Source organism: Poecilia formosa, unplaced genomic scaffold (assembly GCF_000485575.1).
Source record: "Poecilia formosa unplaced genomic scaffold, Poecilia_formosa-5.1.2 Scaffold111, whole genome shotgun sequence".
Taxonomy (NCBI): domain Eukaryota; kingdom Metazoa; phylum Chordata; class Actinopteri; order Cyprinodontiformes; family Poeciliidae; genus Poecilia; species Poecilia formosa.
This window is the reverse complement of record NW_006800050.1, coordinates 572,021-595,989: the sequence shown is the minus strand read 5'-3', so window position 1 is coordinate 595,989 and position 23,969 is coordinate 572,021. Positions and strand designations below refer to the sequence as shown.

General features: G+C 39.6%; 2 protein-coding genes and 1 non-coding gene across 4 annotated transcripts; 1 reads left to right on the top strand and 2 right to left on the bottom strand.

Annotated features, from left to right (window-relative positions):
• Window positions 1-165: 165 nt before the first annotated feature.
• Window positions 166-6,279, bottom strand: larp7 (La ribonucleoprotein 7, transcriptional regulator). 2 transcript variants are annotated; one of them, XM_016675260.1, is made up of 13 exons: window positions 6,126-6,279; window positions 5,549-5,776; window positions 5,365-5,465; window positions 5,166-5,249; window positions 4,654-4,818; window positions 3,823-3,925; window positions 3,437-3,736; window positions 2,746-2,899; window positions 2,507-2,628; window positions 2,072-2,184; window positions 1,265-1,427; window positions 1,031-1,122; window positions 166-543 (listed from the first exon to the last, which is right to left on the bottom strand). In XM_016675260.1, the coding sequence occupies exons 2-13, from the start codon at window positions 5,748-5,750 to the stop codon at window positions 466-468; spliced, it is 1,677 nt and encodes a 558-aa protein (XP_016530746.1). In that variant the 5' UTR covers window positions 5,751-5,776; window positions 6,126-6,279; the 3' UTR covers window positions 166-465. The 2 variants fall into 2 exon arrangements, with proteins under 2 accessions (XP_016530746.1, XP_007559985.1); XM_007559923.2 differs by having other exon boundaries at window positions 6,143-6,279.
• A 638-nt stretch (window positions 6,280-6,917) lies between these two features.
• Window positions 6,918-6,991, top strand: trnai-aau (transfer RNA isoleucine (anticodon AAU)). The gene has a single exon. It is a non-coding gene; the product is annotated as a tRNA-Ile (tRNA).
• A 261-nt stretch (window positions 6,992-7,252) lies between these two features.
• Window positions 7,253-13,627, bottom strand: LOC103143396 (NACHT, LRR and PYD domains-containing protein 12-like). Its single transcript, XM_007559922.2, has 6 exons — window positions 13,117-13,627; window positions 10,276-11,989; window positions 9,571-9,654; window positions 9,337-9,420; window positions 8,376-8,453; window positions 7,253-8,294 (listed from the first exon to the last, which is right to left on the bottom strand). The coding sequence occupies exons 1-6, from the start codon at window positions 13,424-13,426 to the stop codon at window positions 7,976-7,978; spliced, it is 2,589 nt and encodes an 862-aa protein (XP_007559984.2). The 5' UTR covers window positions 13,427-13,627; the 3' UTR covers window positions 7,253-7,975.
• Between the last annotated feature and the right edge of the window lie 10,342 nt (window positions 13,628-23,969).

The window sequence follows — 23,969 nt, the reverse complement described above, 5'->3', positions numbered from 1 at the left end:
ATGAAACTTATAATAGGTTTTGGTTACTGTTACAAAACAATTACAAGATTGGACACAACTTCTTTACAGATCTTAAACCTACTTTTTTTTGCTTTTTGTTTTAACCACTAAATAAAAGAAAGAAAGAAAGAAATTGCAACACAAGTCAAAATTTACAAACTCAGAATCTGAAAGCATGTCATTTCATTTTATTAAAAAGCAGGTGACTCTACCACGTCTTCACTGGAGAAAATTTCTTTAAAAGAATATTTACACTTATACAGGGCTGCTTTTCAAAAACACTGATGCAGTAACAAAATAAAAAAAAATAAAAAAAATTAGAACCATCTTTAACCCTAGCAGCATCCTGGTTTATGACAAGGGCTCCAGTGCGACCACAAAAATGACACGTAGGGCACAATTGGACAATTCGACTTTAGCCAAGCACTCATCAGTGAAAACCTGGAGTGGTGAACCTTGGGGAACTCAGTCTTCTTCAAAGCGGATGTGCTTGTTGGCCTCCTTGGCTCGGGCAATGATGATTTTCTCAGCTTTGGATATGAGCTGCCAAGTGACAAAGTAATGAAAATGAAATGAAAGATCAGAAGAAGCCTTGAAATGAGATGCATTGTGTTAGAGCCGTAACACCAGAAATGGAACAATTCAAATGTTGGCAAAGCCGGCCTGAAGCATAAGCAAACTAAGCCACTGCGTTGGGCCTCCAGTCCATCAGTGACTGAATTTAAACACAGATCTAGAATGTGTATTTGTTTAAAGAGAGAGAGAGTGACAATATTAAGTTTGATTTGATGGTTTCAGTATTAATAAATTAAAAGATTTTAACATTTTAAAGGAATTATAAAAAATTTAAAAAAAAAAAAAATCTTCATAATGTGATTGTTGTGTTGCCATGGTTACAATCTGATGCTAGGATTTTAATCTTTTCCTTGCATTTGTGTTTCGGCTTGTTCATAAACACATATCAGCAATTTATAGTCAATTATTCCTGATTGACTTTTTATTTTTTTTAAATATTTTTTTTTTGGCTCACCTTTTCTGTGCCTCGCTTCTTCTCCCTGGGACGATTCAGTTTGACTTGGCGGTCCACTAAAATCTTCTGCCAGTACCGCTGTTCGTGGCCACCTTTAACATAAGATTAAACAGAGGATCCAAAATAAAAAAAACAAAAAAAGAAAACACAACAAACAAATACATCTTTAAGCAATCTCAGCTAAAACGCTTAAACAATTTCTCTCTCTGCATATCGAGGAGAAAACTTTCTGACCTGTAAGAATCTCGAGCTTCCAGCTGCGTTCCTTCAGCAGCTGCTCTTTAGCGTTGCTGACGGCGGCGGCCGCGTCCTCCGGTGTGTGGAAACGGACGTGGCATTCAACATCTCCGTCCAGAATGTCAACATAAGCAACTGGAGACACTTTGGACAGAGCATCCTGTGCAAGCGTCAGTAAAAGACGACAGATAAAGCGACTTGAAACTGCACTGGTGCATCTTGTAAGTAAGATTATTAAAAGTGAATATTTCAATTAATTATTTTCAGACAGTCACATTTCAACTGTACATTTCTGTAACTTAATGGTTTTGGATTAGAGCTCATGGAAAATATTAAAATTTACTTTGTCACTAAATTAAAATGTTGAATTGTGAAGTAAAAAAAAAGTAACAAAAAATATTATTCAAACTGACAATCAACAGTTATTGGCAACATCAACAATGAAAGGTAAGCCACAAAATATAATTGCTAAAGAAAAAAAAGCCAATTACAGACTGCTTCTCATCTGGGTGTATCGATGGAAAGTTGAGTGGAAGAAAAAAAGGAAAATATTCACCATGTAAAGTAAGTGGTGATCTTATGTAATACTTTAGCTTTCTGGATTTTCATTATCAGAAACAAATGCTTGCAACATATTACTGTGAATAAATCTAATCACTTTGTTCACTTTTTGATATAAATCACAGAAAAACCTTAGATCTCTAACAAATTCTAACTTATTGAAGAGCATCCGTGTGAAACGTAAGTAAATCAACCACTTTTTGAATTTCAGGAGTAAGTTGAGATCATGTAGGTTTACTGTACTTTGATGATCTTCCTCGCCGGTAACGGTTTGCTGTCTGTAATCTTCACAATGACGCCACTGACAAACTGCGGACCCTGCTTAGTTTCTTTTTCCGCTTTGTCGCTCATATCGACTGAAAGAGGGGAGAAGGATACAAAACTCAACAAACCGTATTTTCAGATATCAGTAGAGCTATTTTGGTTCAGAAAGAGGCCTAAACATTCCAGAAAAACACTTGATTATGGGTCAGAAACGTGACAACTGCACCATCTACCACCGTGGGTTTGTAATCTTCAAACGCAAGCCGACCTACTTGGCCATTCCTGCAAATGTGTTAATGACCTCTGCAACCACTACAGTGGATGTTTTAGGGGGTTTTATGCAATCTGCCGACATTACCCCCAAAAATAACTAAACTAATCGGTTTCAAAACAGCCTAAAACTCCAAAAATCACCGTTTCCATCCTGAGCAGCGTCGCCATCCTTGTGGTTGATCTTGCTGATGCATTTCTTCAGGGACGCCATGCTGCGCTTCTGTAGGACCAGGTACTCTTCTTTCAGCTCGAGCCATTCCTTCCTTCAAATAGACAAACAGACGTTAAAAGAAGCAACGCCGTGATGAAATCCAGCAGGGGCTTTACTGTATTGAACCAGTGTTGATGTAATCGAATGAAAAAGGGGATGTAGGGCCTACTTTGACAGAACCCGGAGCGGGATGACTTCCTCGCCAATTTTCAGCTTCTCTTTGTGCTTCTTTTTTCTCTTCCTCTTCGCCTTCACAGTCAAGTCATCTGTGCTCTCTTTGCCTTTTTCCGTGTTTCCCTCCGTGTCGCTTTTACTGGGCAGATCTGAGACGGGGAAAAACGCAGTGAAACAGCCAAGGATTTATTAGGCATGTGATTATAAAGATATCACTTTTACACTTGTCATTTCCTAAAAAAAAGAAGTACAAATTAAGTCAATGCGGGTCATTCACTTGTCTGGTGGATCACTGTCACGCAACTGAATTGAAATGTGGAGAATGATCAGGTAGCAGCTTTTTTTAATTACAAAAAAAACAAGAGAGATGACTGTAAACGCCAGAAATTATTATATTATATTTCTATAACTCCATCATTTTTTTGTAGAGCTCAAGGGATATTTTAAAATGTACTTTCTTTCAAAATTAAAATGTGAAATAAAACACATTTTACAGACAGAAGTGTTGTTCAACTTGACAGTTGTCCTGAATTATCGAACACTTCCGTAAGGAGGGTCAATCACAAAAGATCATTGGCAAACTGATGGAAAGTTGAGTGGAAGGAAAAAAGGGTGGTACGAAAAAACACATACGCAGATGAGACACACCGAGAGTGCAAGAGAGAAGGAAATGAGTGAGAACTTACTCATGCTGGCTTCATCTTCCTCCTTATGCCCAGTTTCACTTTCACTGGTTTTCCTAATCTTAGAGGGAACGTCACCCTCCGATCCCTCCGCAGTCTGTGACCGTCGTCGTTTTTTCTCTGATAATTTTCCCGGTGTCTTCTGTGCGCTGCTGGTCTCCGGATCGCAGTCTGCCGTCACGTGTTTCCTCTTGTGCTCCGACGGCTCTGCTTCCATCGCGACCTCTTGGACTTTTTCTGCCGATGCTTTTGCTGTTCCGTCCTTCTTTTTTTTCTTCTTGCGCTTTTTCTTCTCCTCCTCCCCTACGTAGCATCACCGCCCAGTAAGTGTCACACAAGTAGCTTTGCGATCAATAACGTGTGCGAAAAATTTAAACATTTCAACTTACGTGACTGCGAATTGTCCGCAGCAAAAGGAATCGGTTTCCTACTTAACGTTTTGGGGAAAATCCCCGGCTTCCTTGGAGCGTCTTCAGGAGGATTGTTCAACATCTGTTTCAGAAATAAAAACTTATCATGTGGCTTCTGTTGAAGCAAACAGCATGTGTGAGGTTTTTAAATGGCTTAAAATTTCTTATCTTCATCTTAATGTTTCAAAGATTCCACACTCTTTACCAAGAGGACACATATCAGCTGGAAACAGTGCAAATTAAACATCTGGCATAACTGATTTCACAATTTCCAGAGTCACGCAAAAAGAAAAAAGTGTGACGAATGAAATTTAATTTAGATAGTTTTAGAGAGATGGTCAGCAACTTTGTATGTTAATGCACAGATCACGTCACAAAGAAGTGACACAGAAAACAACAATAATATACAAACAAGTGTTAAATGTTTTTCCCATCACAGTTCAAAGAAGTACGGCTTGCTAATTTGGGAAAATACTGCTAAACGTGCTGGCTGCATTTTAATATAAGCCATTTTCAACAGTGTAGCTCAACAACACTAAAAGAACTTGTTCAGCGAAACAAACGGGTTGATAAGAATGTGGTCTAGAGAGGACAGTACTATCCCGCTTATGATATTTTTGGACAAAATACATCCTCGTTAACACCTGAACTATGACCCCAAATCACAGAGGAGATGAAAATGATGATTCATGGATGCGACATTTAATTTCCCTTTGAGATAAATAATGCGTTTGTAAATTGGAATTCAAGCAACTGATACATGAAATTCACTTTTTATTTTTTTTACACAACCCCCTCCCTTAAAATCACCTCAATAGCTTTCTGAGCTTGTTCCTCTTTCTCAAACTCGACAAAGGCAAATCCTTTAGCGTCACCGGTACTCCTGTATCTGGGTATGCTGACGTACACCACATTCCCGCACTTTGTGAAAACTCTTTCGATCCAGCTGTGAGTCACGTCCTTCGGTAAAAGTTCCTTGAAGGGGGAAGAGACAATAATAAAAAATTTTTAAAAAATTGGATAGAGTTTAATCATTGAACTCATCAAAAGAAAAACATCATTGCGTTAGTGTTTCTGCAAATATCATTCAACGGGGGATTAAAAACTTTCATTTTTCTATTTCTTTCCTGACAAAGAGATTTAAAAAAAAATCCTTCAGAATGTGTGCCACATGAAGTCAAACTTTCTGAAATTACTGCAATGCTCATAAATGATGAACCACCATTCAGACAGATTAAAGAAAAAAAAAAGAATGAGGCTTGTGGAAGAAGGAGCTCTGGTAAAACCCGTCAGAGGTTGCAGAAGAAGAAAATGTGTTTTACCACATAGACCGTCCGACTGTCGACGTTATTTGGTGGGTTTCCAAGCGGATGTTTACGCCTTACTTTAGTTCCATCGAGGTTTATCTGAAACAAAAATAATAATTGTTTTTATGCGCCACTGACATGTTTGAGCCCCTAGAAGCTCGAATTAGGAAAATAGTGCAAAACACGTGATGATTATTTGGAGCAAAAGCCGTACCTGCACTACGGATGAGTTCTTCAGAGCTCTAGCGATCAGCTTAGTGTCAGTAGTCAGCTTCTTCATGAGACTGAAGCTCGTCAGTACAGATAAGTCAACATCTGCAACCAAAGAAGTGTGGTGCAAAGCTTAATGTATTCTCAATTTTATGGTTACATTTTCAGTCTCGTTACTAGACCCTTACATCCACTGTCGGACTCATCGATGAGCTTTTTCAGAAAGCGGTCCTTGTGCAGGTTGACCTCTCCAAACCAGAACTCCACCTGCCTCTTAATGTCGGTGAGGAGCTGCTTGACACGGGATCTCTTCTTTTTTTCCGTCTCCTTGCTACTGTCACTGGGTTTTGTTGCTCCATCATCCCCTGCTTCCTTCTCTGTCTTCATCATAATTAATGTGGGGCAGCAGAGTGGTGCTTTAACACGAAAACAATGTTAGAGGGCAGATCTGAGAGTGTTTCTGAACTTTTCTATCTCTGTAAAGCCAGATGATTCAGTCATCTGATCACCAAAAAACAATAGCTTGCCCCAAACCTTTTCCAGCACCTGTACAAAATAAATGGGCCAGATGACGAAAGATTCTGAATTAGGTTAATCTTGTTTAACTTATAAGTAATTCATAGGCTGTTAGGGTAATTATTTGTTAGTTTTAGCAACTTTGTGACGTTAATGAATGAAAACTCGCGAGTGGCGACAGATTCAGAACACTCTAGTCTTAAAATGCTTTTCTAAACAAGTCATTCCACATTCATCTAAATTACACACTTGTCCGTTGAACTCACCCTGTTTGAGGAGTTTAACCCGACGATAAATACAAAAATAGGCTTAAAACAGAGCTAGCTCCAGTAACACAACACAAGCAGCTCGTTCGGACATGGCGCACAGTTATTTCGTCAGAGGAACTAGTTAAGTTTCCGGTTAGGGATTTCAAAATAAATGTCCAAACTTACTATCCCGGGTGGATGTAACAATTTTATTAATTAAATAATGATGTACATGACAAAAATAAATAAATAAATAAATACATATAATAAAATAATAAATAGCAGAAAGAAAAAAAAGAATAATATAAGACCAAACATGAAATACCGTTCTACGGCTCTGAGTCAAAATTTCACACCTTCAACAAACCATTAAAGTAGTGTATTTGATGACAGCAAAAATAAATTTTACTCATGGCTTTTGGTTTAAATATCCCGACCCAATATTAGTGGCCGTCTTTTGGCCAACATTTGAAAACTTCTTAGAGGCACCCATGTATGAAATATGACAGGTTATGGTCAAAAACAATGAAAATAGTGTATTCACGCAACTTTCCCTACAGTCTTTGATTTAATTTGGAAAATGAGCAAAAGCACATCCGGTCGATGGAGAGGTAGTAGAGGTGCTGTTACTTTCAGGGAAATGTCGATATTTGGAAAACAGCATTGAAAAAAACGATCCTGCTAGGTGTCTGGCGCCGAAACAATAAACAACAAAATAGAACACAAATCCACTAACACCTATATCAGCAGGCATATATATATATTTATGTTAGGGGCCGTTTTACACATATGAGGCCGGTTAGCTCAGTTGGTTAGAGCGTGGTGCTAATAACGCCAAGGTCGCGGGTTCGATCCCCGTACGGGCCACATCTTTCTTTTATGGAAATACTTTTCCATAGAGGTATTTCTGAATGTAGTGCGCGTCCTTCCCCTGATTTGGTTGGCCTATAAATTATGCTTATAATCCTTCCCCTGAATCAAAAATTGACTCACCTTCCTGAAGTCAAAATGTCAAAGCTGCTTGTAAAAAGGTGAGTACACCCCCATACACCAGCTTTAGCAGCAGTGACCTGAAGTTGTCATTTTATAAAGTCTGTCACGTCATTGTGGGGGATTTTTGGACCGCTCTTCTTTCAACACCACTTCTTTCCTTGCATACCCCAGCTTAGGTCATGTATTGACAGATGGGCTTATTTTTGATCATATGAGAATTTTAAGCCATAATACTTGGCAGTTGGTATAAGGTCTTTCGTCATACACTGTGTATGGTTTTCTCTAAATTTGGTTCTGACTCAAGTTTTGTGAATCATTCAGATGCAACGGTGAAAACCGACATGATAGTACTGAAATCTTTGAAACATTTTTCCTCCTATCAATCCCTCCAAATAAGTCATACTTGTTCTGACTATTTCTAATTATGTTGTCTTGAACTTTAACATTTATTATGCTTACTGAAACTTGTTGAATCTATTCTGGGACTAATCGTGTATACTGGCTGATCATAGGAAAATGAAATGTGTGTTATTACCCAATTGCTACTTTTCATTCTTAATCCCACGAAAGTAGCAAGGATGCGCTTACTTTTCCACATAGCTTTGCTTCAATGGTTTTTCTTTCTAAACACCAAGGGGATTTTTGGTGTGTATTTGTTTAAACAATTTTAGAATCTGGGAAACTTTCCATTGTTTCATTGACTGTGTATTGCTCCACTCCTCTCTGGGTCATTTTGGCACACAAGAATTTGTGGTCGAGTGTTAATCATTAAAAGAGGACGTAATGACGTCGTCCCGTGTACCATTCATTTTCATTCTTTAGTCTTTCATAAAACAATTAGCGGGAAATAAAACGATCTCAGAGATTTAAAAGATTGTCAAATTTTTGGAGTTTCTTGCGCATGTCATCCTCTGTGCAGCACTCTATCCGGCTCTTAATGAGCTGCGACAGTTGACTGTAGAAGGTCTTTGCCCAGTGGAGCTCCAGCCAGCCATTTGACATGTTGCAAACTTTGTGGAGTACCGTCACTAGCTTCTCATTGCTGCTGACCTGGCAGCGCCTAAAAACCCATTCCCCCCACTCTTGCCACAGTTGTTCATCTGTAAAATTTGCTGTGATCCTGTCCTGGCTGCACAGACTCTCCGACTCGGACTCATACAGGTTGTTCCATATGACCCTGAAAGAAGAAGAGGAAATAAAAGAAAAAAGCTTTAGAGTTCTGTACATTGAAAAAAAAAAAAAAAGATTTTAAACTTACACAATTATTTGCAATGGATCAGGCGTCAAATCAGCGAGTGACAGCAGACCTCTGTGACTAACTCGGTTACCCTCCATCCTTTGGGAACAAATTATTAATTCATAGGTATTCATACACCTTTACATGAAGTTTTTTTTCACATAATTGCAGTGTATTTCACTGTGATTTTTTTAAATGATAAACCAACACAAAGTATTGCATGATTCATAATTTTCCATTTTTTTCCTTGAAATAAAAACTGAAAACGATATTGTGCAAAATCAGGCCGTGATACCCCTAAATAAAATCCAGTGCAATAATATCACCCGATTAGTAAAGAGAATCCACCTGTGTGTAATTTAATCTCAGGATAAAATTACAAGTGGTGAAGAAATTTAAAGCAGGGTTAAGTTATAAATAATATTCTAAAAAACAAAAAAAAACATGGAGTACTATTTGTTTCATTATCTGAAAACTGAAACCTATCAGGATTCTGCCTAAATTTACAGGTCAGACAAGGGCAGTTTTCAGAAATTTTGAAAACCATGTAAATTTTCCTTCCATGTCACATTTATGCTCCACTTTGTGTTGGTCAATCACTTGAAATCGCAATGAAATACAGTAAAATGTAATATATATATATATATATATATATATATATATATATATATATATATATATATATAAGATGTAGGAATACTTTTGCAAGGCACTGTTAGCTACATGAAGTTTTAAATAGGTCAGTAGTTACATGAATCAACATGCAGATTCTGTTCCCTTTTCTCTGCGTCTTTTTTGGATACACTAAATTTGTGAGAATATTCAATATTTGAATTGGACTGACAAAAAAAAAACAGAAGTTAGGGGAAAACAAGCTGTTATACCACATGCAACAGGATATTTCTCATTCTGTTGATCTGCTTTCACTTCTCTAAAATGCTTTATGTAGTATTATGTGTCAACACTACAAGTTTTGCCTTACCACAACTCTTGAACCCTTTTTTTCACCCGAATCGCAGTGCAAAGAGCTTGTAGTTCTTCGTCACCGATGTTTGTCCATCCGAGCCTGAAAACAGAACAGAACGAGTGACATTGTTTGACTGAGACCCTGTTGATGAATTAATTCAGTCAGAAAAGTTTTTGCTACTGGTTGCTGTTTGAAATTCTGAGAAAATGAATTCAGGTGTAGCAGCCAGCCGGATGAATGAAATCTTACCCGAGGTGGGTGAGGTTTTCCGAGACCTTCACCACGTCTGCAACGACCTGAACCGCGTCCATGTCTAAATTATTTTCTCCAAGCCTTTGGAATAAAGAGAGTTCATTAGTGGAGCAGCAAGTGCACATGTTTTGACACGTGGAAGTAAATCTAATGCCTTGTAAAAAAAAAAAAAAGAAAAACCTTTCTCACCCTTTAAACTGTTTCACTTTTTCGTCACAATGTAACCACAAACTTTAAGGTATTGTATTGGAACTTTATATGACAGATCAAGAGAAAATATGGCATGTGAAATGGAAGAAGAATGGAAGGAAAATGGTAGTCAAAAGGTTTTATGATTAAAAAAATATTAAAATATTATTAGTAGTAGTATTATTATAATAAAAAAATATTAAAAATAGCATTTAACTTTCCCAAAAACGCTTTGGTTTTCGTGACCTTCAGCTGTTCCTTTATCTTTATGCTAATTCTTACTCGCTAACAAACCTCTGAGTCCTTCCCATTGGAGCTCAATTCATACCGACTGTAAATTACACACAGAAATACCAGTGACTGAGTCAGAAAAAAAGGGGAGATGACAATAAATTCAACAGGTTTTCTGGGATTTGAATGTGACAAAATGGGGGAAAACTGCAAGGGGGGCAGAAGATGCTTTTTCAACACCTGCAGTAGTTGCAAGTGAGCTAAATTTCACCTGGCACTCACCACAGTCTCTGACATCTGTGCAGAAATGGTTGAATATCGCTCAGAGAGTCACGGTTCACTCCAGTCCCTGTAAGATCCAGTTCTGATAGTATTTTGCCTTCTGTGAGGGCTAGGAAATACTTTATGGCATTATGGTCCATTTGAGCGAGCGTTTCGTCGCTGACATTTACTCTAAGTAATTCTGGGAGCGCTGGCAGGGTCATTGAGGGGTCCTGTTGCTCAAACAAACAATGTAAGCAGTTCAGAATATGGGCTCCGTTCTCACAAAGCACTGCGAGATCTGTTGTGATCTTCCGACGGTACATCTCTACTTTTTCCTCCCGGCAGTGAAGTCCCACTTGTCTTGACAGGAAATTGGAATTCCGATCTGAGAGGATTCCAGACAGGAAGCGGCTGAAGAGGTCCAAGTGTCCATTGTTCTGGTTGTCACTGCTCTGCATTGCATCAGGCAACGGTTGGTCCGTCACAGCGCAGTAAAGAGAAGCAAAGAACTCCTGAACAGTGAGGTGGGCAAAGGAGAAAACCTCTTCAGTGAACCCGGGCTCTTGTGCAACTGTCGTGTCAAGGAAGGTACTAACCAGGCTGCATCCCTCTAGCCCGGCCACATCTTGGTCGCTGCTGTAGAAGAGCGTTTGATGCTCCATCAGCTTCTTAAAGGCAAGTCGACCCAGCTTCAACACAATATCAGACAGCTGCTGGTTGGTCTTTGCTCCTTGGTCTTCAGGACACGTCTTCGTTCTTGACTGGGTGTGAGAACGGAGCAAGGCCACTAGATATTGCACATAAATGTCCGTCATGGTCTTTGGGCTTTCCCCACAGAGATCTTTGCTCTCATTGAGGATGCAGCACACAATGGAGCAGAAGGCAGGAATATAGCACAGTGTCAGCATTAGTTCATTTGCCGACACTGTTGAAAACATTCTGTCAGCCACAGCAGCATCCTGGAAATACCTCAGGAAGAAGTCTTGAACTTCATTTATGGAGAATCCGGCAATGAGCACATAACGGTCGATGCATCCGACAGGGATGTGGTTGATAGCCGTAGGCCGGCTTGTGAGCATGACAGAGGCGTTGGGTAGCAGCTCACCCTGCAACAAGCTCCCCAAAATTTCATTCACCTCTGCATCTTCCTCTGGCTTGGACACGAATACGTCAACGTCGCACCTCCTGTAGTGTCGGAACTCGTCAAACCCATCCAGGATAATTAGGAGTTTGTCATCGTTTGCTAAGATCCAATCCAGTACTTTAGAAAGGTGCCTGTTCTTACGAAGCACCAACTCTCTGAAGTTTGTGGGTTTGTCAATAAGATTTAAATCTCTAAAGCTCATGTGGATAACAAAGTCAAATGCCAGGTGGTCCTTGTTCTGCCCAAAGTCAAAGAGAATTTTCTGCACCAGAACCGTTTTGCCAATTCCCGCCACCCCCGTCACCAGCACTTTCTTTATTGAACGTTTTTCGTTTGTTCTCGAAAACAGTTCAGCTGGTGCAATTTTCCTTTGCAGCCCTGATTTATGCTGCAGAGACAATCTCTTTTGTCCAAAAGCCAGCACCTCATGTCTCTTAATCTCTAAGGCCTGGTGTCCGTCCACTAATAGGAGGTTGACATAATGTTCGGAAAAGAGGATTTTGTCTCCGTGCCTACTGTTGTAGAAAAGCATGCTCTCACTTCTGCGCCTCAAGACGTCTTTGTGCTTTTGTTGCATCTTCTTGTACTCTGCAGTGGCAAAAAAAAAAAAAAAAAAAAAAAAAGGTAAATCGTAAATTTGATTAACTGCTACGGAGGTATTTGGTGCAAAAAAGTGTTAGAGATTGTAAAGTCACAGAGAAAGCTCTTATGAGTTTTGCAATAATATATTCAGCTTTCAGTCTTTCAACAAAACATTTTCGCCTCTTCAAATTTGTAAGTAGACAAATTATGTTCGAGTCACAGTTTACAAAAAACCTTACATTGCATCTACAGTTTTGCCCCACTTGAAACAAAACAAATAAATCCACATCCAAATGACTTATCACTCACAGACACAAAACCACGTTCAGACCTTCAGTAATCCTGCAGAGTCACAAAATATAAAATTCCAGCTCTGATATTTTTGCTCCACTCGGTCCAGCACATTTAGAGCAAAACTAATTAACACACTTGTATTAACATCTTCACAAAGACAGGTTTTATCAGATTTTTTTTCTTTTCCTTATCCTTGATACAGTTTCGGTATCACCGTATTGAAACCCTGCCATAACTAACAATAAATGAAGGCTTAAAAACTTTCAGTCCGCGTGTAATTCATCTATTTCACTAGAATTGAGCTACTGAAATAAATGAGCTTTTCAATAATATTCCAATTTATTATGCTATAATGTTACGTTAAAAAATGTGACGTTAAAGTTCAAGCTTTGTGTTGACTTAGATGAAGAAAATGTTAATGTAGAGAATAACTGGTGATGAGAAAGAAAACGGGGCTGATTGAAAAGTTAATTAAAAGAACTGTGTAAAGCCGCAAAAAAAAATCTTGTAAATGGTTTGTGACTGCTGAAGTTTAACCAGCTATTTGTTTGCCCTATACCAACAACTGATTTGGACCTGAAAGGGTATCAACCAAACAAGTGAACATTACTACGGTGAAATCTGTTAGTTGCCTTTTCTAAAAATACAGCCAGCATGTTTTCTTTTGCAGAAAACAAAAGTGAAGGCTAACCACATGAGGTAATAAATAGCAGCTTTAGTGCATGCATCCCATGTTGGTTATATTTAAATAAAGGTTTAAATTTCAGCTTTTTAAAAACTCAGAAAAATCTTTCTATATCATGTCACATTTTCCGCAGTTAAAAATGTATTCCCCAAACCTGAGGATGGAACTTGAGGCGCATCTTGGGAGAGCCGCTGATGATTTCTAACAGACAAGAAAACTTTCGCTGCTTCCTCCCCTTTGCACTCCAGGATATCCAACACTTTCCGGACCCTGGCCCGGGGCCCCGGCTGACACAGCACTTCCTCCCGGTCATCCCGAGTGAACGCTTTCTGATCCACCAGCTCCTCCAACAGGGAGTCGATCCGTCCTTCCAGTTCATCCACCAGGGAAACGCGCAGCACTCTCACCGCAGACAGACAGGAGTTGGAAGCGTCTATTTCCACCATGGCTGATGTGAAAAGCATCCGTGGGACAGCCCAGTTCTAATCATCTGACGGTTGCTATTTCTGATGAAGGTGAAGCTGGTGTGTTGATATTTCCTCTACTGTCTGAGAGAGAGATGGCTGCATATTTTAAACAGCAGAAATAGGAAGTAGAAGTACCTCTGACATAATGAATATGAAAACGATGACAGTAACGTTTCGAAAGACCTGCTTGTTCCGGTTTATGTGTTATTTTGTTGTTAAAAGCTGATCTGACACGTGTTTTGGATCAGGGTTGCAGGTAAGCCAGGTAAAACTTTTTTTTCTGCTTTAAAATTCACTCAAACTCAATAATGCAGACAAGATTTTTATTGTTAGAGAGAGACACACGCACTCAAATTTTTAAAAAGGAACGTATTTCGCTTTATTTCGCAACAAAATCATAACACAAAGAGTCACCAGCAGAGGTTCCCCCTGCATGCACTAGAATACAATCAGTGGGAAAATAAATCAACGTCGTAAAACACCAACCCAGAAAAAAAAAGAATAAAAATGTAGATGAAAACTCATGAAAATAAATAATAATAAAGAAAAATGAACAACAAAAATATGTACATAACTTAAGACCATGAACAACATTTAGTGACGATTTTCTCTTGTTACATAAAAAAAAAAAAAATATCCACACCTCATACCCCCCGGCGTAAATGATGACTCATTTTGTATCCACTAAGCTAAAAGTGCAAACCCCGCTTATCAACAACCTCTATGAAACTGTGGTTAACTATAAACAGTTCCTACAAGTTCCCATTAGTAATAACCAGCAACACTTCACATTATCGACATTGTCAGTGTGACGTCGTTTTCAAATGTCCACAAATTAAAAGTGAAACCTGATTAAAGAGTTCACAAACGCCAGGTACTTTTCAGAAAAAGTGAAATCTGTTAACTTGTTTGTAGGAGACACAGCACCCTTCGCATTTATTAGCACTCCAGTTGAAGAAGTGCAACGTGGAAGCTGAAACCGTTTATTGCTCTGATTATTTGATGTAGACATGCTACGAGTGGCAGTCATTTGTTTTTCTGAGATCTTTTCTTACTTACTGTGATCAAAACAAACTTCTTTTATTCTCCTTTCCCCATTTTGAAGAGTGCACAATAGAAGTATTGTCATTTTTGTACTTCAGAGAGACAGGAAATATTTGGCTATTATTTGAAAACTACCTAGGCACATAAATAAACCCAAAGTAGACACTTAAAAAATGCTTCAAAAACTTTTTTTTTTAATTGATATGGGTGCTGCCTAGTGATTTTCTCAAACACTTTGATTTCAAAACAGAAAAAAAAAGTACTCAAATTAAAAGCCGGACATTTTATTTTATTTCTTTCAGCTAAGTTTCACGTCTTTTCCGACGTACCCAATAAACACGGAGGGCGCTGTAAGAAGGGAATTTCTATGTTTAGACAAAACACTTTAGTGGTTAGAGGAACATTTTGAACAACTTTTCATGAAATATTACACAAAAACATATAAACAGTTTTACTCTAAGAACAAAATAAAGACGACAAAAAAAAAAAACTTTGCAAGCCATGTTTTTAACAAGGACTTTGACGAGTTAATAGTGCAAAAATATATGTATTTTGTCTCGAAAAACATTTGTTCGCTTTAGTCCCATCATGTATAGCCCTTAGTGCAAACCTCTGCAGGGGATCACTTTCTTTTTATTGCTCTCTACTTTCTATTTTGCAGGATTCACCTGAAATCCTGCAAACAGATGATCACCCAAAAAGACAGAAAGGGTTACAATTTCATTCACAGATGGCTGAAACTAATTACATTGTCATACATTTGCTTTATTTCCATTTTATTAGAAGCATCACTACTGCTTTAATTTTAAACAAAAGCATCCTCAAGACGGCATACTACTTAAGCTAATAAGTAAGCTAATGGGTTTGCTGGTAATTCTTGGCAGTGAGGTAATATAAAAAGTTAAATATAAAGACGACTGTGTGAAAACTGGTTGTCTGTTTGTATAAAATCAGCTGTATTTCCATTGCTTGACTTTGATGCAGTAATAAAATTCCTAAACTGATAGCAGTCTAATCGCTGGGTGGACGGGTCAGTCAGTGCATCACTGTCTGTAGTGATGCACTACAGGGACAGGGACAATGTTATCACCTCCTTTTGCAATTTTTCACAGTGGTAACTCATCTCAGGTTTGCACAACTTTGAAAGAAATCTGTTAGTGTGAACTTTTCCATTAAAAAAAAAAAACAGACAAAAATAGGAAGAATTGAAACTGAAGCTTTCATTTAAGGCCGCCCATCTTTCGTAAGCTCTCAAGTTCAAACCAAGCACATGACATCCTCAAGGAGGAATAGTCATCCACACTCTGGGCATGAGACAAACATTCCTCACCCACTCAGCAACTCTCATCTCAGACGGACCACAGAAGAAACGGCTGTGGGTGTCGAGTTCCCGTCATTTTTAGGACCAATCCAATCCCCCTTTCCCCCGACCTGTCCGAGCTCTCCACACGCCTCGTCCTGCCTCGTCCCCTGCGTCCCTCAGGTTTTCCTGCAGGAGTGGCAGCAGCGGCTCTTGAATTGCTGCAGCGGGCAGAGCTCCAGCTGGCGGACCCTCTCGCAGTACCTCGTGCTGTCACGGCACTCCTCTGCTGGAATACGCAGTGGAAAACAATTATTGCTCGTCATTACGCAATCAGGAGCAGCAGGAAAGACTTAAGTTAGTGTGTTCGGTGTCAATCAGAAGTTTACGTACAGTTTCAGCCGATAAAGCCAGGTCGGTTTGAGTAATTTTTTCCAGTAAAAGGGTGAGGTAATCATTTTGAAACTGCATTTTATATTTCTACATAACAGCCTATCCCATCATAAGTCTGTTTTATCTAATCCAACAATAGGTTTTGTCAGAATTGTTGCTTCTGGGAAGCAGAAGCAGATACATTTTATAACAAAGCCTTGCAGGTGGCCACAAGCAGGAAGAGAAACCATGGAACAATGGAAAACAGCCAAGAATGATTGAAAAGTAGAGGATCAAGTACTGAGCAGCAACAGGTGTGAGAATAACACAAAGCTTAGCACCAAAATGTCTAATCGTCCAACAGAATCCAAGTTTCAATCTGACCCAAACTTTCCCCAGACAAGAAAGGAAGCTGATGTGGATGTCCAGAAAAATCCAAGTATTGGCAAAACTCAAGTCTGCTATGAAGAAGGAAACTGTTGGAACACCAGTGTCCTCTACTGGGGGGAAGAAAGTTTGACCTCAACGTAAAAACTATCAACATTTTCAAGCTTGACTGAAATTTCCAGCTTCCTACATGGACAAATGGCTCTCTGAGGAAACCAAGACTAACATTGAGCTGTTAGGCCACAGAGACCAGCAGTACTGTATGTTTGAAGTACACTGGGGTGCAGTGCGATGATGAGGGAAAGTTTTGCCACCAGCGTAAATTGCACAAAGAGGAGGGAAAAATTACAACTTGCACTCAAATCAGCAAATAAATGTCTGAAACACAGAGGACAGTGATCCCCAAAAAACATCAAAACTGGCTTTGAAGTAGATCAAAGCCAGTTGATCTACTTCAACTGCCTTTGATCTAGCCAGTTGAAGATCTAGTCAGCTAACTTTTCAGAGTTTCAAAAAAACTGAAAAGTTAGCTAACTGCTAGCTAACTTTTCAGAGTTAGCTAGTAGCTAACTCTGAAAAATGTAAAAACTATTTTTCAAATGAAAGTTTATGCAACCAATCAACAGCAAAAAACTACTCAATAATTTGCTAGATGTTTGTTGCTGGCTATGAAATTTGGTTGAGGTTACTGGAGAAACTCATACAAACCCGTTGTTGTTTGCAAAATCCATTGAGAGTATTTGGTTCAAATCCATTATTTCAAGGCCCTGAAGTTCAGACGTCTCTTCTGAACACAACAACATACGTTGGCATTTACAGTTCCCATCAGAAATGTATACAAACTTCAGACAGGAACTGTAAATGCCAACATATGTGATTTTGAAACATTAAATGATTTTAGGAGTTTTACAAAGTTGGCTTTGTCATGCAGGAGTTCCCTAAACTAACCGCAGAAGTGATATTCAGAGTCATAAACACAGTTTGCAAACTCTTTCTTCTCTTTGCAAACTCTTTCTTCTTCTCGGTCAGTGGGGTATCCGTACCATGCTTTATATTCTCGGTGAGAATCTAAAGGGGAACCCTTCACCCCTCCAACAGTTCAATATCAAAATTTCACAGAGAAACTTATGAAAAAAAACAAAAGAAACAAAAACAAAAACCCGAAAACATGGAAAGCTTGAATTTTTTCATGCATTTTTGGACAGTTTTATAACAAAAACACTGAAAAATGTGACGTATGTTTAGCAACAAGCTCACTATCTAGTAAATCATAGATGGAGTGGAAAATAAGCGTAACATCAGAAGTATTTGGTGAACCACTTTTGAGAAGGTGCCACAATAAATCATGACAAAAGAGGCAAACATTTTGATTATAAACTTGCATCAACCAGTGTTGTCAGCTCAAAGGACGGTGAAAAATGGGGAAATGTGGGTTTTACTGAATTTATGACAAGAAAGTAAGCTAAAAACACAGAAGATATGGTCTGATTTGGAAATAAATTGCAGAGTAATAATGATATTCAATATCTGACTTGCAAAGAGGACCAGAGGAGATAATTGGTGGAATCATAAATTGAAAGATGAGTTAGGATGCACGGAAACAGAGGCGAGGTTTGGTCTGTCCTGTTTGCATCTGCTTTAAACATTTTAACAGCTTCAAATCCCACACTGCCATTCGTCACGCCGTTTGTTTTTATATTTGACCGTTTAAAATGACTTTGAACTACATTTAAACTGAGAAAATCACACAAATATTTCACAGCGTCTTATCATTTAAAGTAAAAATAAAAAAATCTCACCTCTGCCACAAGACAGCATGTTGCAGCGCTGCCAGCTGGAAGGCCGAGGTCTCCACATGCAGTGGTGATCCCGCGTCGTCCTGCCCGTTCGACGGTGTTTGCAGGTCACCTGACGGGATTGGAAACCGTGTCGGCCGCAGGAGGCTGTGCACTGTGTCCACGGCCCCACAGACCAGTAAAGGAAGCACGCATCTGTGGAGCAGTTTCTCACTGAGCTGGGCCTACAGCGATAGATAGATGGATAGATACGAGGCGTTTGATTAAAATCGGTTCTAAGAGAACAGAGGCTTGTAACCTGAACTCCCGTTTACCTCCTGAAGCCTTGACACGTCCTGTAGGAAACTTTGGTACCGTTCGTGTCTTTGCAGTGAACGTCCCGATGCTGCGTAGCCAAACTGGGACCCACACACCGGCCGTGACACTGAAATTACGTCAGATTGAAATTTTTTGGCGACTTTCTTGGAAACTAACAAAAAAAAAAAAAAGGTGTGCTACATGGGAATACTCACTAGTCCCCAGGAACTTGTGATCCATCTGGCACAGGGCAAAATGTTGCAGAACCTGCTACTGGATGGTTTCTTCCCTTTTCCAAGGCAATGCCTGGTTTGTACTTCTCTTAAACTGCCCTCAGGACCCATCATGCAACGAACACGTCTAGTCTGCGATCCCCCACCGCAGGAGGCAGAGCACGGCGCCCATGTATCCACTCGCCATCTAGCCAAGCTGGAAGGAAAATAGAAAATTTACAGATTGTTTGCACGTCTCCTTTTTTTTTTTTTTTTTAATTTGTCCCAAGTATATGTTTATATGCTCAAAGAAAAGAAATGAAGAGTAAACATAATATTTTCTACCTAGAAAACCATGTGCTTAACAAACTGTACCTTCTCTATTACATCATTGCTGTATCATTTTGACAGAGCTGGACTGTATATAATTGGCTCTGGATCTCAATATATAATAAAGTCTAGAAAAGCTTCACTTGTGGAGCTTTATGATATTTATGTTGAACTGACTCTGTTATAAACCGTGTTTGCAATGATGTGAAGCATTTGAAATGCCTTGCTGCTGAAATGTGCCATACAAATAAAATCTAATTTGATTTGATTTAACTGAAAAATTGAAGTTCAGTGAACTGAACTGGAGTAACTGAACTAAACTGAATTGCATTCAATTGGTTTTAACTGAATCCAGTTCATTTGAAATGAACTGGACTGCAATGAACTCATATTATTTGGACGTAATTGACGTTGACTGATTGAACTGATTTAAATTAAAATAATTACATGAGGTGAAGTGAACTGAAAGGAAATAATTTTTGAACTGAACTGAAACAAATTTGATTCAATTGAATTCCAAAGTATATATTTCTTCAGAGTCAATCCATCATATAATCATCTGATCTAAGGAAATTAAATTGAACTGAAATGAGCTGAACTAACTTATATTGAACAGATTGAATTCAATTGAAGAGTAAAGCACTTAACAAAATTGAGGTAAATTAAATTGACAAGAAAGTCAATCAAACATGTAGTGACAGTAACCGACCTGAGGGGGCAGCCTTGTCCTCTGCAAAGGCCGCCTGACTGGCTGCTGTTTGTCCTCTCAACACAAGGTTGGTGGGTGTTGTTACCACGGAAACAGCTTCTTTCTTTACTACCTGGACAAATAATTGAGATTTATTTTCAAAGATCTACAAACCTGAAAGCAACAAACAGAACCAGGAATGTTATATGGAATGTAAAGTTTTTTTTATTTCTTTTCATTGAAAACAATACGTCTTTCTAACTCTTAGATTTTGAATCTCTGATAGTCAGAGACAGCATTTTCCAAAATTCTTCTGGAAGCTGCTCCTCTTTCCCCCCCCAAACCCCTACACTGTCTTCTATAAAAAGCTCCTGAAATACTCCAATTACGCTGCCTTTAATAGAATCTGAAGTAAAATATAAGGAAAATAAGGTTGAGCCATTTTTAACCACTTTTAGACCTCTTTATCCCTTCCATTTAGATTAGCTGGACGGGATATGCCGAGTTGATCTTCTCTGATTCATTGCCTGGAATCTGTAATTGCTACCGCATGGGGAGGAAGGGTTCAGCAAAGTCAGGAAATCCTCAGTGGCGGCGCTTTGATGAGGATTCAGTCACTTTGCGACTGATCTTGCTTTTCAGAAGACAAAGGTCCACGCAGTTCAGAGACGACCCAAAATTCTGACATGAAACCGGACATTCCTCGTCACTGACTCAGCCAGATGTTAAGTGAAAGCTCAGTCAACGTGCGTGTCTGCGGTCGCTCTTGTGTCTGTGCGTTTCTCAGCTGGGAGAAAGCTTTTCCCAGAACCTCTAAGTCCGAACCACAAAAGAACAACACGCGTTACTGTAAACTGGACTATAATAATCTAGAAGAGGACAAACTGGACCTGACATTATGCCAATACTGACCTTATTATTTGTTTTCTTGGTTTCCAAAACTGTTCAGAGCAAAGTCAGAGTGATGGTTTTAGATATCTTCTAGCACAAAAGTCCTATTAAGTTTGATTGTGTTGGAAAGGAACCTTTCAAGGGTCTTACTATGCAGAATTTAGGTGAAAAAAACAAACAAAAAAAAAAACCTAAATAAAGGAAAAAGCTTGAAAAGTCTTCAGATTAGGTTTCTGCAAATTTCCAAAGGTTCTAGTCAACTTTAAACCAACACATATAGTGCAAATACAAATTTTCACCGTGATTGTAGAAGTTGTCAGGCTTGAATTTACAACTCTAATCATTGTAATTCAACTGTGTTGCTGCCATCTTCTTATTTTCAGTCATTCAGAAAACCCCCCAAAGAGAACTATTGTTTCCAACCAAAGTTTGGCTGTTTGTGTCGCATAAAGAAGTCAACGGTTCTTAGAAAATGTTTCTCTTCGCTGTGTGCAAATTAAAATCCAAAAAAGGACTTTACTTGTAATCCGCAGCCAAGATGACAAAGTTGTACTTCCATGACGATTTCTGGCAGTGCATGTGTACAGACCCTCGTCTTCTTTACCTGGAGACTGGATCCTCAGTGAGCCAGAGGCTGAAAGGCCAACTCTGTATTTAAAAAAAAAATAAAATAAAAATATCTGCAGCTTGGTGTGAAACTTGCATAACAATTCCAAGTGAGGGTTAGTTCATACCTGCTATCAAAGTGCAACTGATTTCCATTTTTTGTCCACATGAGAGATGGTTGAGGGTTCCCGACAGGGTGACACCTCAACTCCAAAGAGGCAACTGGTTTCCGCAAGAAAACCGGTGTCCCAATATGAAAAACCACCTCAGACTGAGGCGACACAGTCGTCTTTTTAGGCTGTTGTATAAACTCTGGACTCCCAGCTCTTGAAATGTGGGTTTTGAGGTTTGGCTTATAAAGGGTTGGTCCATTTGTGGAGGATTCTGCACCATCTGGCGGGTGAACGGTAGATTCGTCGGCGTCTCCTTGCGTCGTTGCAATTTCACTAAGGAACTGCATGATGAAATGTTCCCCTTGTTGTCTTCCAAAGCCTTCAGAGAGGTTGCGCATGAGCTCATCTAACTTAATGCTGTCGGAAACAAGCATAGCCGGAATCGGAGAATCAGCGTTAGTCCCGTCATTCTCCAGAGTCAACTTGTTCTTTTCACTTGAGTAAGGTTTGTCAGCAAGGTATTTTTTATTGTGATAATAACCTTTAAGCTCCAGCATGCGCTCTACCAGGCTGTCGTATTTATTGAGGGGTATGGGTAGCTCCTGCATTGTGCCTCTAGTTGAGGTTATACCTGGACGCGTAGTCTTGTGTTGCCCACTTTTATTCAACCATGACTCCGTAACTGCAAGCTTTTTCTTGCTGCCAAGGATGTGTAGGACAAAATGTTCTCGTGCAGAGCCTGCGGTGCATGTGTAGATCCCAGCATCAGTTGGATGGACCTGCTGAATCTTCAGAAATCCTTGGGACTTGATGGAAAACTGAGGGCGGTTCACCAGGGGTTTCCCTTCTTTAAGCCACTGAATGTGGCCCTTACGGATGTTGCGTGTTGGGCAGCGGAGGATCAACGTCGTCCAGGGCATGAGGTATGCATAACCACCGACAACCAGCTGCAGCTTCTTGGACTTCTTCCACTGGATGTAAACTTTCCTCTGGCCAAGTATGGTGGCATCAGGTTTCGGGGAATCTGAGATGTATTTCGAAAGTCACATTAGTATTTCTATAGAGTTTTGGGTGAGAATTATGTCTTGGTATCACCACACAAAGCCTGATTTACATTCTTGTTTAGTTTCTAGGATGCCTTTCATTTTGACATGCCTTGGTAGTAGCAACAACCTGAAGAGACCCAAACAGTGTTTCGCTTACCTTCGCAGTGCCTGAGAAAGCATGAGCGGATCCTGATGGGACGGGCTATCATGGAACAGTTTATTGAATTAACAATACTATATTGTCCATTTTCTCCCTGCTTCCTGCAGACAGCTTGCAGAGTCTGAATGCCGTTTCCACAGGTTACTGAACACTATATCCAAAAATTATGACGCAAGTTAGGAGAAGGATCACTTAGATAAGTCAAATAGTTACTTAAGGTCAGAGGATTAGCTACCTGAGACCAGTCAGCAGTGACCCACTGAGGTGGGCAATCCTGCCTGCCACATGGACGCTGGTTATCAGGAGCCCTGGATGGACAAAAGGTGTCAGGAAGCTCGAGGATACTGCCGTCCGCCAGCCTCTGTTTGCAAAACACTTGTCTTTTCTGGACTCCACCACCACAAGTCTGGGAGCACTGCAGAGACAATAATGCTGAGGTTCTGGCGCAAAGTACAAGAAACATGGTCAGGATCAGGCATGTTTTATGGCAAACACGCAACGTTATGTCCTTTACCTGGCCCCAGTCGCGTGCGTCCCATGTGGGAGGGCAGTCAAAGCGGTTACAGGCTTGGAAAGGACTTGGTTTGGGCTTCTGACACATATCATCTTTTAAAACCGCAGAGTAGTTGCTGTTCGGAGAGGGTCGGTGCGTGCAGGTCACAGTCCGCGTCATCAGACCAACACCACACGTGGTAGAGCATGAGCTCCACTGCCCTGCTTCCCACCTGTGGAAATGACATTGAGCAGAAGAGATTTCTTTAAGGCTGAATACTGTCAACGTTTTGTGGAACTTTAAAGTTAACAATGCAGCTTTTTCCCTGAAAGGTAATAGTTTGGTGACTGCTGTGTGCATATTTGTGCAGGCGTGCATGGATCACAACAGCAGCAAAACAAATCTCTGTCTCTGCTCGGACCTATTAATGATCACATTTTCACTTTGGCTACATTAACCTACAATGGCTTATGTTAGCAAAGAGAACAGGACGGAAACAAAAAACTAGATGTTAACTAAGGAATGGCATCACTGACTTTTTTTTTTCTAAAATGATATCGGATGTAAATGAACGGGAACTATTTTATATTGAAAATGTGCATTTAGTTACGGCTGTTCATGTCATGACCTAAAATAATGAAGTAATTAAGTTTCAATGGTGTGAACTGAACTAAGAACTAGCTCTGGCACAATATTGTCTAGGGTTGGCACAAGTGACCCAATTCCGATGTTTTTGCCGGGGCCGTTCACACTGCCAGTAAATCCGACCTGTATGCATTCTGCAGTGTAAACGGGCAAACGACCT

Excerpts from the sequence above, each read along its gene's own strand:
- LOC103143396 (XM_007559922.2), bottom strand. The coding sequence starts at position 13,426 with ATGCTTTTCACATCAGCCATGGTGGAAATAGACGCTTCCAACTCCTGT. Across the intron at positions 9,655-10,275 it reads CACAGATGTCAGAGACTGTG|GCTTGGAGAAAATAATTTAG; the intron begins GTGAGTGCCAGG and ends TTTATTCCAAAG. Across the intron at positions 8,454-9,336 it reads AAAAGGGTTCAAGAGTTGTG|GATGGAGGGTAACCGAGTTA; the intron begins GTAAGGCAAAAC and ends TTGTTCCCAAAG.
- larp7 (XM_016675260.1), bottom strand. The coding sequence starts at position 5,750 with ATGATGAAGACAGAGAAGGAAGCAGGGGATGATGGAGCAACAAAACCC. Across the intron at positions 2,629-2,745 it reads CCGCTCCGGGTTCTGTCAAA|GAAGGAATGGCTCGAGCTGA; the intron begins GTAGGCCCTACA and ends GTCTATTTGAAG. Across the intron at positions 544-1,030 it reads AGAAGCGAGGCACAGAAAAG|CTCATATCCAAAGCTGAGAA; the intron begins GTGAGCCAAAAA and ends GTCACTTGGCAG.